Source organism: Lonchura striata, chromosome 4 (assembly GCF_046129695.1).
Source record: "Lonchura striata isolate bLonStr1 chromosome 4, bLonStr1.mat, whole genome shotgun sequence".
In the NCBI taxonomy this organism is placed as follows: Eukaryota; Metazoa; Chordata; class Aves; order Passeriformes; family Estrildidae; genus Lonchura; species Lonchura striata.
Genome location: NC_134606.1, coordinates 24,488,212 through 24,503,653, shown reverse-complemented (window position 1 = coordinate 24,503,653; position 15,442 = coordinate 24,488,212). Strand labels below are relative to the sequence as shown.

The following is a 15,442-nucleotide window of genomic DNA, read 5'->3' as shown; positions in this document are numbered from 1 at the left end:
TACTTTAACAACATACAAATGATTTACAAACTATTTTGCTTTTTGCAGAGGAAAAATGAGGTGTTCTGTGCAAAGTGAATTCATTATCCCTTACATATTGAGTAATTTTTTTTTACTTAAATATATAATATATACCATATAAATAATTTTTGTTGCTTTCTGCATGTATATTCATATTCTATGTAGCTTTGAATGAATGCTTTGAATTATTCCATTAGGGTGATCTAGGAATTTGGATCTAAAAAAAATGAGTTGTTATCACTGGCATGTGTTTACATGGTTTAGGATGAAATGCCCTACACATAAAATTTTGTGTTACTTTGCATTTCATGTACTGAACCTGAATGATAAAATAGGTGAATGGCACTGCTATAGCTGAAATGTAAATCTCAAATATGCTTCATACTGCATACACTGAAGTGAGAAGGACCTCACTGATGACCAGCACTGTTACTTAAGGAAAGCTTTCAGCAAACATTTCTGGTATTTTCACAGAATTCTTGCAGGTTGAGAACTTTCTATTATCGCAGGGACCAGCAAGAAAGGGAATAAACTATACAAATATGATCTTGAGTATATTCTGAATTGCTTTGGGCTTAATGCTTCAACCCATAGAGTAATTCACTGTGGATTTTTGCACAGTTTATATATTCACTGCTAGTTCTTGGTAACCAAATGTTACTGAGTCTGCATTTCCATTGCTTTGCACTAGCTTATTGCCTGTTACCATTCTGTATCAGCCTCTGAGGTGGCTGATGTCTGAAATATTTCTTTAACATATGACTTTTTCTAAGGCCAAAGCCAGTGCATGGTATTTTGACAACTTCCTACTGCCATGTCTTATACACATCTTCGGAAATCACATTAATTTATTTTGCATGCCAGAAGGGAAGACAAAAAAGAAAATTGAGAGAGCTGGAAGGAAGAAATTAAGATTTCCTATTTTTTAAAGCAACTGATGGAGTAATTGACACAGAAAAGTTGTGTGAGATGATACTCAGAAAAACAGTACTACTAGTACTGTGATACTAGTGTAGTATCTGAAATTGAATGGGGAAACAAGCCATAAACAAGATGATTGATCTTATCTTTTTTATTGTTTTTTTTTTTTCTCTTACTCATACCATTAGAACAAAGTATCTGAGGCCATTGACAATCCCCAAAGAGGAGAGTTTGTACCAATAAGTTATGAATAAACTTTCCTTCAAAGAAACTGTCAAAGCAAATATTACTGAAACTTTGTATTTGTCACTCTTCCTCTGCTTTAACTTATGCTGTAACTTCTAAGAGAAGCAGTGATTTTGGATGTGATCAATCCCTGAAGTTCCACTGAAATATGTTTCTGGCTGGTAGACCTTTTTTGAGATGGCATTTTTTGCATTCCATGTATACTTTTATTGAGAGTAAACTGTATTTGTTGGGGGCATAATAAAGTCAATATATTTAACATGTATGTGTATGTCTGAAGAAGGCAAGTAACTGCTTCATGCATGTTTCAAATTGCCATAAGCCATCACTGAGAGGTGCAGTCCTTTCCCATCAGTATGCTTTCCCATCTTCCCTCCACTGCCTGTTGTTTTGGCACAAACATTTATATGGCCACATAGGGTGCCACATCTGACAGCTGAGAATTTAAAATGCATTTAGGAAAAAAGAAATGTGAGTGGCTCAAAGAAGAGTGTTGCTTATCTGAGTGGAAAGAGATTCAGCTTCACATTGCTTAGAAGTCTGATAAAGGCTTTGCCAAACACAGACCTGGTGGCTAAAAGACTATTTCACACTTGAGCAGATGCCCAACCAATATTAATATTTACAAAGCAGAATGCAGCAGCCAGTAATGTGGTTGACTACACACTGAAATGCCTGATTGACCAACAGATAAATACATTCTTAGAAGAAAGGAGAAGGTGAGGAAGGGGAATGATAATAGTGGACAACCTCAGAAGGACCCCCAGGGAATGGGGGCCTATATCAGGGATAAACAGGGATATAGAAGTCAGTATGCCTCCCCAGGTCAATAGCTACTTTCTCTGAATGTTATCTGAGGATACCAAATAGAATAGGAAATAGAACTGAGAACCTAAACCTACAGGTTAAGCAGTCATTTATAGTTTGTCCTGTGAGTCATGGGAGGGAGATGCATTTGGGATGTGTTTCTGTACTGTGGAGTGAGTGTCTTTTTGTCACTTTTGCCATTTTAGAGCTTTTGCAAGTATGCTGTCAGCTTTTAATTTTTTTTTTATTATTTTTTTTTTTTCGGTAATTCAAGCCTGCATCTGAGGTGAAGAAAATGGTTAAGAAAGACCAGCTGAAAAACACTGAACATTCTTGACACTGAGATTCTCTGGTACTGTCCAGTATCCTAGGAGTTGAAAGAAAAAGAAGGTACCTCTGTTTTTAGCTACAAGGGCTAAAGTAGAAGCTGGAAGATGGGTCTGTGTCATGGAACTCTTCCAGTGATCAGCATTAACAAATTAAACTTTCTCCCAGCACTAGTTAAGGAAAGAGCAACACGATCAAATATCCTGCCTTTGATCATTCCCCTAACTCCTTTTTGTGGTGTATTGAGAATATCACTAGACAAGTCTCACTGACTTTCAAAGGCCAAATTTATAGTTTGGTGGCATTTAATATCAGATAGCTATTTCTTTTAGGGAAAGTACTGCATATAAAAGGTAACTAATAAGCATTGCTCATGGTCAGAACAAAATATTTTAGTTCTTAACTGAAAACCAGTCAAAAATAATGAGTCAAAAAAATACAAGATCAGAGTTGAACATTAACCGACTTGTTTGTAAATGAAAGACAAGCACATCTGCCAGATGTTACCAAGATATTACTGAAATAAAGAAATTGGGACTATTCACTGTAACAAGTAAAGCTATGAAAGAAGCATACTTTTTTATAACAGCTGTACTCATTTGTCATCTATACCAATGCATTAATTTCTGACATTCTCCTTCAAGCATCAAAATTATTTAGTACCTCTCTTTTCAGATTTTGGGCAAGAGAAAAATATTTTTATATGGAGAAAGAAAAAAAATCAACTATTCTACATATCAAATACTTTTACATCAAATTACTTTCATTCTAAAATAGCCAAATCACTCAGTCATACTGCTGCTAGTATAATATTTGTATTTTATTGCTATTACTCTGCTGTTAATGGAGAGTGATATAGCACATGACCACCAGTGAAGAGTGTGATGATTTACCCAGAACGTAACATAGAAATTGTGAACCATCTGGTTGACTCTGGAAGTCTGTGTTGCCTGCTAGGAAATTGGCAGGTGACTTTAGAATATTCATTTAGCTGGGATAGACTTTTTAATTTTGCTGCTAGGATTTTGTAGAAGATTGTGCAATCTGTTTGCTAAACAGTTCTTTCTTCAAGGGTAAACAGGAGGTTTGACATCTTTGGCTGAAAAATATTGACCTAGTGATATAATCCAGAAATGGCTACATCTGTCATGCATAATACTTGGTGGGTAGATATTGACAGTATTGGTGGTTTCCTGACTTTGGATCTTTTGCTATAGATTCAGCTTGTCATATCTATTCCAAACTTTCCTATTCCAAACTTTTCATTTTCTTCTTGTATGTCCAGCAATGCGTTAATGTCATAGCCATCTCTAACTTCCCAAATAAAAATACCATCTTCAATGTTGGACTCTGTTTGCAGTTGGATATGGAAACCAGTGGTCTTTCATGTTATCTTTAGCTTATCTGCCTAGAAAAGACACTTTGCAGAATGATTTAAGAATTTTCAGATTAATGTATTTAATAAAAAACTGTGGTCTCTTCATTGGTTTTACTGGAATGCAACAAATTGCCTATGTCAGAATTTCCCTGTCTCTCTCCTATTTAAGTACTGTTTGGCCTAGCACAAAACCAAGCTGGAAAAGTAACAAATGGAAGAATGTGGGTTGCTTATTTGTTCAAAACAAGATTCAGGTGAAATATCTAATGAATTCAAGCTGGGCACAGAGGCTTTATTATTCATTATTCTGTCATTCCATACAACAAAAATAGTTCCCTCTCTATATATTAATTAGTCTTTCTATGTCATGAATAATGATAATATTTAAAATACAGCTTGACTGGAAAGAAGCAAAGAAATTTTCCTCATTGATTTATTTCAGTCATTCTACTGCACCCTTTCTAGAAGTTAGTAAAACATCAGGTGGTAGTAAATGTGACAGTAAAATATTTTTATGTTGTTTGTTGTGGTTTTTTTTTGGTTTTTTTTTTCCTTTTGAGACAAAGCACTTATCACTTACAGGCATGTGGCCCTAATCTGAAAGATGAATTGGTTCATTCACTTCAAGTACCACATAACCATTCACACACCATCAAGCTTAACACTATTAAAGGGTAATTTCCCCTGTGGGAGCTATGCCCAGTACAGATGCTGTCACTACACAGTGTCTTTTTATCTTTCCATGGCAGGTAAGGAGATTTAAATAAGAAGCTTCATCAAGAGTGCAATCACAGACATATTCTTCCTATTGAAATATCCATGAAATAGAAAATAAACACTCCTAACATTCTTAAACAAAACATTACCAGGAAGACTTTGGTGTGCAGTTCACACCGAAATTTTGTGCTGAAGTCAAAGCATGTGAGATGCATCATGGGCTTATAGATGACAGGAAATATTATGGGATAATTTGCATGTCCTATTAAATTCTGAATGTAGTAAAGTAGTTCCAAGTAACAAAGGAGTATATTTTGCCTCCATCTCTTATAATCATTATGATTCCTTTTTAATTTGCTCATAAATTCTTTAGTTTATTATTATGGGTTCTATATTCTATCAGAATTGATAATTAAGTCTGTGGTGAATTTTTCTTTAGGACATAATATTAATATGCTTTTGCTCAAACATTTGGACTAAAGTTCTATCTGCAGTAATTTTGCCTCATTTCATCTAAAGATGAATTGTCTAGGGAGGCCAATAAAATATGCTAAGTAAGGTACAGAAAAGTTATACAAATAATTCTTTTTTTTTTTCTTTAAGAAGAGACAGTACTTTTTCACCTTATTTTCTCCTTTAAATAGTTTTCCTAATAAGGTCTTTTTTTCATTCACACTAGAATGAACAGGCTTTTTTTTTTTTAATAATTTTGTTTAACTTAAGGCCACAGAGTATGTTGTCTTTGATTTAAATGGGATCAACAGTTATGTCTAAAACTTTCTTTAAAATGTTTGCAGTTTTGGACTCACAGCTCAGAATCATCTTATCAGTGAACCAAACCAATTTACATGCCCTGTAGATAGGGATTTGATCTTTTGCCAGAATATAGGGCATGTTTAGAAAACTGTTTTGATAAAGTATGAGTAACCTAAGCACTATTCTTCCTTACAGAGAAGCCCTGCTGAGATTCACAAGCCTCTCTGTGGCAGTCTTGTTTGAAGGCCAACATGCTTGTCTTTTCTAAATCACATAAATTTCAGGTTCTGCTCAAAGTACTGAAGTTGGTGTGTCAACAGTGCTGGCCTTTTACCCAAGAACTTAGCAGAGTAATAAGTCAAAGCCTTACAGATACTAATATCCCTTATGCCTGAGGGAAGTTAACTTACTTCTTCCAAATGAATATTTTACTCTGAAGTAATTGAAAATGAAAGGGACATGATTTTCAGGCTTTTTGAAGCTATTCTACTTTGCATTGACTATTGCCAAGACCCAGTTGGGTCAAAAAACATGAAAGTGTGATCATTTGGTGATCTGTAGCAATGAGTTCACTCATCTCAAAGGAGGAAGAAAATAGGAAAGGCTGAATTTCAATCCTCCTTTCTCAAAAATGCTTCACTATTTTATACTTAGCATTCTTTGGATCAAGCCTGTAATTCAAGAAGTGGTTTGGAATTTTGTACCAGATGAAACCCAATTTGGAAACTGAATGCTTTTTTACTTGAAGCAATTTGATGTCACACAGCATAAGGACTCCTACACAGAATTTTATTCCATGAATATTTCTATGCTGAGCTCTTCAATTTTTTCCCATAAGTGCAAGCTGTCTAGAGCAGAGCTTGTCAAGAGCACTTAGATATTTTTCACACTATATATTCAGTTATTAGTATTATTTTCTTAATATGCTCATAATGGATGAAGTTCATCCATGGTCAGAGGGACAGCCAAGGACGGCACACACCTTAGTTCATGTGTAGGCCTGCATATTAGCCTTAAAATAGACACTCAATGGGACATGGCCTTCCTTCTCCCCTCAACCCTCATCCCCCAGGACTAAGTGAAATGTAAATTGTGATAACTAAATTTAGTAATGAAGTTTTCTTGACAAACTGTATAGAGTTAAACCTACATAAACTCTTACTACTAGGTCCAAGGAGTGGATTGAGCTTTGATTTTTGATATATAGGACAGAGTGCAGTAGTCAGGAAGCACCTTGTAAATTTGCTGGCCATAAATGTGCAGTTTGAACCTGCAGGTCTAGTGGTAAGAGGCCAGCTGAGTCCTGTGCAGGTCTTGAAGTGAATTCATGTGTTGAGCTGAGCTCTTAAGAACAGGTTTTTCTTCTAAAACTGGAAATACTATTAATATGCCACTGAAAATGTCAGGGGTTTAGAGCTATCCTTTCAGAGCTCTTAAAAGTAATCTTTTTTATAAATAAAGTGAAATTAGACATAAAAGGTAATAATTTACCATTGAAGTGTGATATTAAGTACTCAAACTTATGGTAATGAAAATGTTCCCACAGTAGCCATAATCTGTCATCAGATTTCACAGGTGACTTCTCTCAAAGCTTTCAGTGTACTGTAATACTTCCAGTCTTGGTGAAAGGTAATAAAAAACCCAGATATATTAGATGAGTAAGTCATCAGTGTGAGATTAGATGAGGATTCTTTTCTGTAATTGTATATTAATTACAGTTAATTTTATTTAGATTCTAAAGATTAAATCATAAAACACAATAGGTTTCATCTTACATTCCCTCTGTGTAAAACATAATTTTGAGAGAGGAGGTGGAAGAGAAATTAATTCAGGGGTTTAATATATCTGTGTTCCAGACTAAAGGTTCTGTGTAGCTTCTAAAAATAAGGACTTTTAATGATGTGAAACAATGTAGAATATATTGCATTTTGAGCAAAGTCATGTACAAGTCACATAATGCAAAGATTATGAATCAAACTACAAATAATATTGTTGAATTAGATATAATTTCTTCTGCTGGTAAAAATAAAAATAGCTTCTGTTCTCATTGCTATTATGTACCTGAACCATCCCATACAATGTCAGTTAAAAACCGTTGCCCTCCTATTTTCATTTTCTTAAAATCTACGAGAAAAGTAAAGTTTATTTCCTATTTTAGTACTTTACATCATAATTTTGATAACAATTTTGCTGAAATTTTTTGAAGATATTCTTGAAAGAAAAAATATTCTTAAAGATGTTTGTTGAATTTCTCAATAAATATAAAGTATTTACAAAACATTTATTGCTTATGCAGGAGTTAGTTTTGTTTATGTCTATATAATTTCAAAATTTTTAATTAACTGGATTATTTCATTAATTCAATAGACTGTATCAAGTAGGGCTGAGTTTGAGTCTTTAAGTACATTTGAAGAAACAGGAAAGTATGAAGATAAAATACCCTCAAGAAATTTTTCTTACTAAAATTATATCACAGAAAGACTCAAGATTTTGGGTTTGTTAGTTTGATTTTTTAAAATTGGTTTAGGTTTTTACTTAAATCAACAAAAAAGCTTTATTTTATGATGCTAGCAAGGGAATTCATAAGACTTAAATCAGCTCACTTCTTTTTTGCATATTTTCTGAAACAACAGTAAAGGATGTTTCCAGCAGATTTCATCCTTCTTGATCGAGGTGGTGCATATTGAATACATATAGAGTGTTGGTTATGTTTTTTTTCCCAAATGACCACTTTTATATCAGCTTCAACTCATCTATGTATCTTGCATCCAGTCATAACCATTGTACTCCAGACTATGATTTTCCATTATTCATTTCAGCACAGTAGTTACTAAAATAGCTGACTGCAGCAGTCTATGCATATGTTCACAACTTTTTACATTTTGCAGTAAAAATAAACTGAATTATAAACAAACAAAAAAAAAATCTTTCAGACACTGTAGGAATAAAGTAGATGAGTGAGGAAATTAATTAATGCATCTGACACTGTGCATACAGGAAGCCAGGTATTTGACTGAAGAAAGTAGAATCCTAAACAATTATTTGGGTTGAAAGGGACCTTTAAAGGCCATCTAGTCCAACCCCACCTGCAATGAAGTTTGGACATCTTCAGCTACATTGAATTGCTCAGAGTCCCATCCAGCCTGACCTTAAATGTTTCCAGGGATGAGGCATCCATCATCTCTCTGGGCAGCCTATTCCAGTGCCTCATCACCCTCACTGTAAAAACTTCCTTTGTTATTTCTAGTCTAAATTTACCCTCTTTAGTTTAAAATCATTATTCCTTGTCAAATTGCAACAGGCCCTACTAAAAAGCGTCTCCTCATTTATCTTGTAGACCCTGTAGGACTGGAAGGCTGCAAAAGATCTCTCCAGAACCTTCAATTCTTTTTGCTGAACAACCCTAACTCTCCCAGCCTGACTTCCTAGCAGAGGTGCTTCATCCCTCTGATCATCCTTGAGACCTCCTCTGAGCTTGCTCCCGTAGGTCCAAGCTTTTCCTGTGCTGGGGGCCCCGGAGCTGGGCATAGCACTCCAGGTGGGTCTCAGCAGAGCAGAGGGACACAATTCCCCAAAGCAGCCCATGCTGCTTTGAATGCAGCCCAGGATGTAGCTGACTTTCTGAGCATGTTAAGATCTGCCCGAATCAACATGCACATGAGTCCATGTACCAAAGTCAATAGTACAGATTTTATTTAAATGCGAGGTAGGGAATAGAAATAAATAGAAAAGGGGGTGAGGGGGATAGAGAGAGAGATCAAGCAGAAGGTAGTTGGCAGCCATAAATCCAGCATCATCCTTCTTCACCCTGGACTTCTTGGTGGTGAGGGTCGCAAGATGCTTAAAAACTTTTTACTGTCTGCACAGGTCTCTTATTTTATTGGTTAAATTATTTCCTCACTTCTAATGCTAATTTGTCCCATACTCAGTCTTTCTCTTCTTTTGGATTGGTGGGCCATGAGTTGGCAGTCACAATCTTCTCCCTGCCAGAACTTTTACCCTGTTGGAGATGACTTCAACATAATTGCTGAGTTGGCTTGCCCTATGGCCTGCAAATTCTGCATTCTCTTTGTCCATTGTTAGTGATGCATCCTTCTCCCCAAGCCTTGTTATCCTGCCCCTCAGTCTGAGGTAACACCTGGACCACCTTTATCTTATCTCAAGTTCCCACCAGGGTGGCTTATCTTATTGTCCAAGCTCCAGGTATCCAGAGACGTATTTGGCATGGGGGTTCAGTGGTTATTGACGGTCAGAGGTACCACCTGTCCCATTACTTGGGTTGTTCTTTGATATGCAGATGTGATATGCCTATGATAAGTTGCTTCTTTATGCAGTTTACCCCAGCAGGAATTCTTGCCTGGATGCATTGCCCAGGATGTGCTAACCAGATCTTCCTTCATCAGGCCTGGAGCCAGTGCTTGAATATGATTTATTTTAAGACTGTTATACAAATATTTAAGAAAATAAGTATATGCAAAAAATGAAATATAGATAAGCAGAATATCATTATTTTATACTTTTAATGTTTCCAATGTGGTATTTTTCTCTGATGAAGGAGATAGAGATAAAAAAAAATCTTTGAGGAGTTATTCAGACTGCACTTTATGAACATCTGCAGCAATTTATGTCAATACATGGTTACAATTTTCAACCAAGAATTTTTGGCCACTGGATGATTTGCTGTGATTTTTGGCCTGTTCTTTCTCTGACTGGAGCTCTGTTTCTCAGTTACTGTTTGACCAGGAAGTCTGAGAGAATTTCTTCTGGTTTCTGTTTCAGTTGTCATAACTGATAGAAGCAGGTTTTCACTTCAGAGAATTAAGTTTATTATAAGTTTCTATATAGAACATGTCTTTGAGATATTCTTTCAAGTTTATTAGACTTTGGAGTCTAGTAGCTACCTGTTCTGGTTTAGGCTGGGGCAGTTAATTTTCCTCTCAGTGGCTTGAACTGTGTTCCGGATTTGTGCTGAACACAGGGTTGACGACACAGAAATGGGTTTGTTACTGCTGAGCAGGGCTTACACAGAGCCAAGGCCTTTCCTGGTTTTCCCATTGCCACACTGGTGAGGGGCCTGGGGGTGTGTGGGAGGCTGGGAGGAGACACAGCCAGGACAGGTGACCCAAACTGACCAAAGGGATGTCCCAGACCATGTGGCATCATGCTCACTGTATAAAGTGGGGGGAAGAAAGGAAGCGGGAGGGCATTGGAAATGATGGTATTTGTCTTCCCAAGTCACCATTACGTGTGATGGAGCCCTGCTTTCCTGGAGGTGGCTGAACATCTGCTTGCCAATGGGAAGCAGGGAATTAATGCCTGTTTTGCTTCACCCGTGTGCACGGCTTTTCCTTTCCCTGTGGAACTGTCTGTATCTCAACCCATGAGTTTACTGGCTTTTACCTTTCTGATTCTTTCCTGGATCCTGCTCGTGGGGGAGTGACCAAGTGGCTGTGTGGTACTTGGTTGCTGGCTGGGGTTAAACCATGACATCACCATAGTAGAGGTGATGAGTAAGCCCAGGTAAAGGGCTAGCTCACTTTCTAACTTTCTATGAGAGATGCAACCATATAAGAGCATTAAAGGAAAAATGTTGACTGGAACTGCCTGGAGGAGAAGTGCTACCTGGGAGCTGTTTGGAGAACTTTGCAGAGGAGAATGGGTTCGAGAGGACTGAGATGTAGTGACTCAACTCACTTCAGCCTCTCCATGTTGGGGAACCAGCAGCTGGTGGAGGTCCTAGAACAAGCAGGAGCAGGAGAGACAGGTTGCAAGTTAGTGATTTTTTTTTTAGTCTTACATGTGGACTTTTTAGTCTTACATGTGGACTTGGCAGTGTCAGGTTAGGAGTTAGACTTGGTGATCTTAAAGGGCTTTTCCAGCCTAAATGATCCTGTGTGCACCGTGGAGCAAATATACCTTCTCTGAGTTTTTAATAACTATTCTGCACTCTGGGAAAATCAGTAGTTTCAGGTAGACTGAACTACTTGAATGTCTTTGGTGTTATCCTGGAATAGCTGAGGAGGTACAGTGAAAAGTATGGCAGCAGAAAGGGCAATGACAATATGTTTTTTGAATTAGAAAGGTAGCTAAATTTATCCAATAGTCCCTGATGTTGAAAATTCAACAATTCTTTTGTAGATCCTTCTGTATATATTTTAAAATTCCATTGGATTTTAGCTGGCAGAAAATACTGTGAGGAAAACCTCCCCTCTAGCAGAACTGTTACTTCTGTTAATAACACACTACTAAGGAAGCAGTGCATAGGCATATAAAGAATTCTTTGTGAGGGAGGATTTGTTAATTTTTAAAAGGAGAGGTGTGGGAGAAACTTGTGTTTTGATTCAAGTCATTGTGAATTTCGGCGATTCAGTGGAGCATATGGAGCTCAGTGCTGTAAGATATTGAAACTCAGGGCTGTGATCCAAAAAAACATTTAAAAACCTGTCCATTGTCATGCTCCTGAATAATCTTATAGCAGGAAATGAATCTTTTTATATTCTTGAAGGTATATTTCAATGTGCTTTTCTGAAATAGATCCTTAGTACGTTGTGAGTTTGAGTTCATGAGAAGCAAGGAGTACCAAAGAACTAAGTAGAGAGCAACCAACAAGAAATAACATCTTGATAGATGAAGTTGCAGCAAAAGAAATGGGCAGGAAAGAGATTTAAGGACTACTGAATACTGCAAACAAAAAGCTTTAATTTCTTAGTCGCAGAGTGTGTTGTTATATTTGAAGAAGCCAAGATTGTAAACTAGATTAGATATTGATGTTAATCATGTTACTGAAAATCAGAGTAACAATACTGAAATCACTGTCTGATTAATGACTCTTTTATAATTGCATGCTGCAAAGCCAGAGTAGTTCCATAATGCCAGCTGACTCTCAATTTAGCATATTCATATAATCGTTTGAGGTATGAAATGAAATGCTAGATACAACAATAGAAGGAAGGCATGTAAATCTATTTAAGAAGGTGATCAAACTTCTGAAAGAGAAAGAGGAGGGAAATCGCTGCAGCCATGTGTTAAATATTTGGGTTGAATATAATGAAGTAGAAAATTACTTCTGTTTTTCACTCTGCATAATGTAAGTACAAGCCCTGTAGTATTGTTGTCTCTCTTTGGCTCTCTTTGGCTCTTGATTGTTCATGGGTTTCTGTAGATGGATTACAGAAATGGGACACAGCATCCTGGGATGAAAAGAAAAGCAGGTTGTTGAATGCTACTATTGTTAGACTAATCTTTCTTTTCCTTTGTGTATGGCTTGGTTTTGTTTTCCCCATCTCACATAAAATACTGCAATCTTCTTAGGTTCTTTTGAGTCACAAAACTGCATTGTCAAAAAGACCACTGGGGTGTTCATATTGCTTCTGCACTTTTTGTAATTGTAACTGTATTTCAAATTTGTTATTCTGAACAACAAAATGCTAAGTGAATCAAAAATCTTGCAACTCTGCCCCAGTGACCCAAGGTAGAATTGTCATACTGTGAGTTTGGCAATGTGACAATGGCAGTTAACTGATGCTGGTGGTGTCTGGATAAACTGTAGGGATAATCTAGTTTTCATAAGATATTTAGATACCCAACCTGTTTGGACACTTTTAGGATTTGTAGCAAACACACAACTGCCACTAAATACCCACTCTATGTTTTCATTAAGTCCTTAAACATCTTTGAAATTTTTCTCTTTGGTTCAGTCCAACATTCCTTAAACTCCATAGATATTTCTGTCATCTTTAGATAGTGTCCTAAATTAAGATTGTGATGTTTGTATGATGTCAGCATACCATCATTTCACTTCACAGCTGGAATTTTGAAATAAGTCTTCAAAACTGGAAATGCTTGTACAGATTTAGTGGCTGCCACTTAATTTTCACATTCATATTCTGCATAAGACTTCAAAGCAAAAATGATATATGGAGGGAATAAGAGCCTAGATCTGATTTTCAGGCATGTGAATTGCTGAGCAGTGCCTGCCAAGAGGCTGGTGGGCCACTCCCCCTGCCATGGCAGAGTGCCTCTTTACCCATAATTTCATAACCTCCTTTTCCCTGCCAGCCTGTGCAGCAGAAAGTGTACAGCTGAATTCTGTACCAAGTCTGGGTAACAACTGACAGTAAGAAGTGTAGTGAAATCATTATAGGATAAAAAACCCAAAACCCTAAAGACTCTGTCAGCAGTGAGCGATCTCTCTGTTATCTTAGGTTTAATACTCCTTTTTCTGTCTAGGGCTTCTGCAGACTTGACATTTGCAAAGCACAGTATCAGTAGACTGTTGAGAGAAGGTGAATTAAGAGCTTCCAAAAAAAAATTAAAACTGAAGTCCTTGGAATATTTTTATTCAAGTTAAGAGCTTGCAAATTGTACAGTAGTATTTCTCTTATGCAACCAAATCTAATTTATCACAAACTTCTTGCAGTGTAATAGGAAACTAGTTCATTTAAACTTGTGTGCAAGGATTTCCAGTGCAGCAAGTTTGTGAGTATCGTGCATCCTTCATTACTTGGATTCTGAGGCAGGCAGTGAAGTTATTCTTGCTGTAAACATTTTTAGGATTGAAAATTTTGAGGACCTGACCTTCAATTTGTGTACTAGTCAGGTATGGTTTTGTTGTCTACAAGGAAATGAGACCAACTTTTGCCAGCTGAGACTCTAAATTGTGTTTTTCTATATGTATCTGATCAGTTTTATGTGTAAAGCAGTGCTTGCTTAACGCTTTTTTTCTCCTGCTTTATATTAGGGCCTCCCCAGCGAACTGTTTCCCCCAAACAAGACCATGAAGAAAGGAAGCACGACAAAGTTTTGGACAAGGGCAGTGAAAGTGGGACTTCCTGTAACGAGTTGTCCACCTCAAGCTGTGACAGCCACTCAGAAGCGAGCACCCCTCAAGAAAATGCCAGCAGCACTCAGCCATCCACAGCCCACCAGCCAAACACGCTGACGTTGGATCGTCCATCTAAGAAGGCCCCGGTGCAGTGGATGCCAGCGCCAGACAAACGCAGGAACAGTGAACTCTTTCAGACGCTCATCAGCAAGTCCAGAGAAACAAATCTTTCCAAAAAGAAGGTGTGTGAGAAGCTGAGTGTTGAGGAAGAAATGAGAAAATGTATTCAAGATTTTAAAAAAATCCACATTCCAGATTACTTTCCAGAGCGCAAACGTCCCTGGCAGTCTGAACTCTTACAGAAATATGGGTTATAGTAATCAACTCTTTCCTGACATATCTCTGAGGCATTTGATGTTTGTTACATTGCCTCTTACTGATGTCCTCCTCCTGGCCGACTCTGCCACCAGAGCTATTCCTGCTGCTTATTTCTTTCTGTGAACAGTCAGTGTTGGATAGTACATGTTTTTCTTTCAAAATATATATATAAAAAGATAGAAACTTTAAAAATGCAAAAGGTGTCTCATCTAAACCACTTCATAATAACAAAGAAAAAAATTGCATGGTCAAGAAAGATGGTTTTCGAACCACAGTGAGTTGAGCTTCATTATTATTTTGGAACGTAACCAATAAAAATCTCAATCATCAGTTAACACCTCATTTTATGTCACCATTAAAAATGACTCAGACTTGCTAAGGATGAAGACAAACAGGGTTTAAAATTCAATTGAACTGGTTTTGGAACTAATTCCCAACAATCTCTTAATGTTAATGCAATAAATCAAATACCTATTTTGCATGAGCACAATATTACAAATAAATCACACGAGAACAAGAGGTTGTCTGTTGCTTGGAGAATTACTTGTTTGATACCAAGCCTATAAACGTAAAATGTCTAAGGGATTGAATTTACTTTGTTCTGGATCTGTGATTTTTTTGTGTGTACAGTGTTCTGTATGTAAAGATGGTGTAAATATGCCTTATATTGTTTTATTATTGCACCAACAACGTTCATCTATTAGTGCTTGTCAGGATTATTTCTGTGAAATGCAAATTTATGGCAGATTGTGAAAACTGGTTTGATGGTCTGAAAGTTTTTGTTATGTTAGTTGCTAAAAATGGAGAAAAATAAAAGAGACTTTAATGTATTTATTAAAAGAACCATCTAGTAGATTTTCTTGGCTGTCGTTATTGCCTCTCCTTTTTAAATAGAATCAAGCAAGTTTTTACTTTTTGTTCAATATTTTCTTAAATACTCTGCTGGAAATAAAAAAACAAAACAAAACAAAACAAAAACATATTTCAAGAGTGGGGAGAAAATATTTAGGGTAGTGCAGTTTAATTGGAACTGCCATACAGGCTCTTAGAGAAAGAGAGTTATGCTA

The 15,442-nt window shown here is 36.7% G+C and overlaps 1 protein-coding gene across 1 annotated transcript in view; it reads left to right on the top strand.

The window, feature by feature from the left end:
• The window catches only part of KCTD8 (potassium channel tetramerization domain containing 8), a 93,206-nt gene extending 77,976 nt beyond the window's left edge, over positions 1 to 15,230 (top strand). Inside the window, exon 2 of the mRNA XM_021555583.3 lies at positions 13,914 to 15,230. Coding sequence (XP_021411258.1) covers positions 13,914 to 14,374 — 461 coding nt within the window. The 3' untranslated portion in view covers positions 14,375 to 15,230. The remainder of the gene's footprint in view (positions 1 to 13,913) is intronic.
• Positions 15,231 to 15,442: the final 212 nt, after the last annotated feature.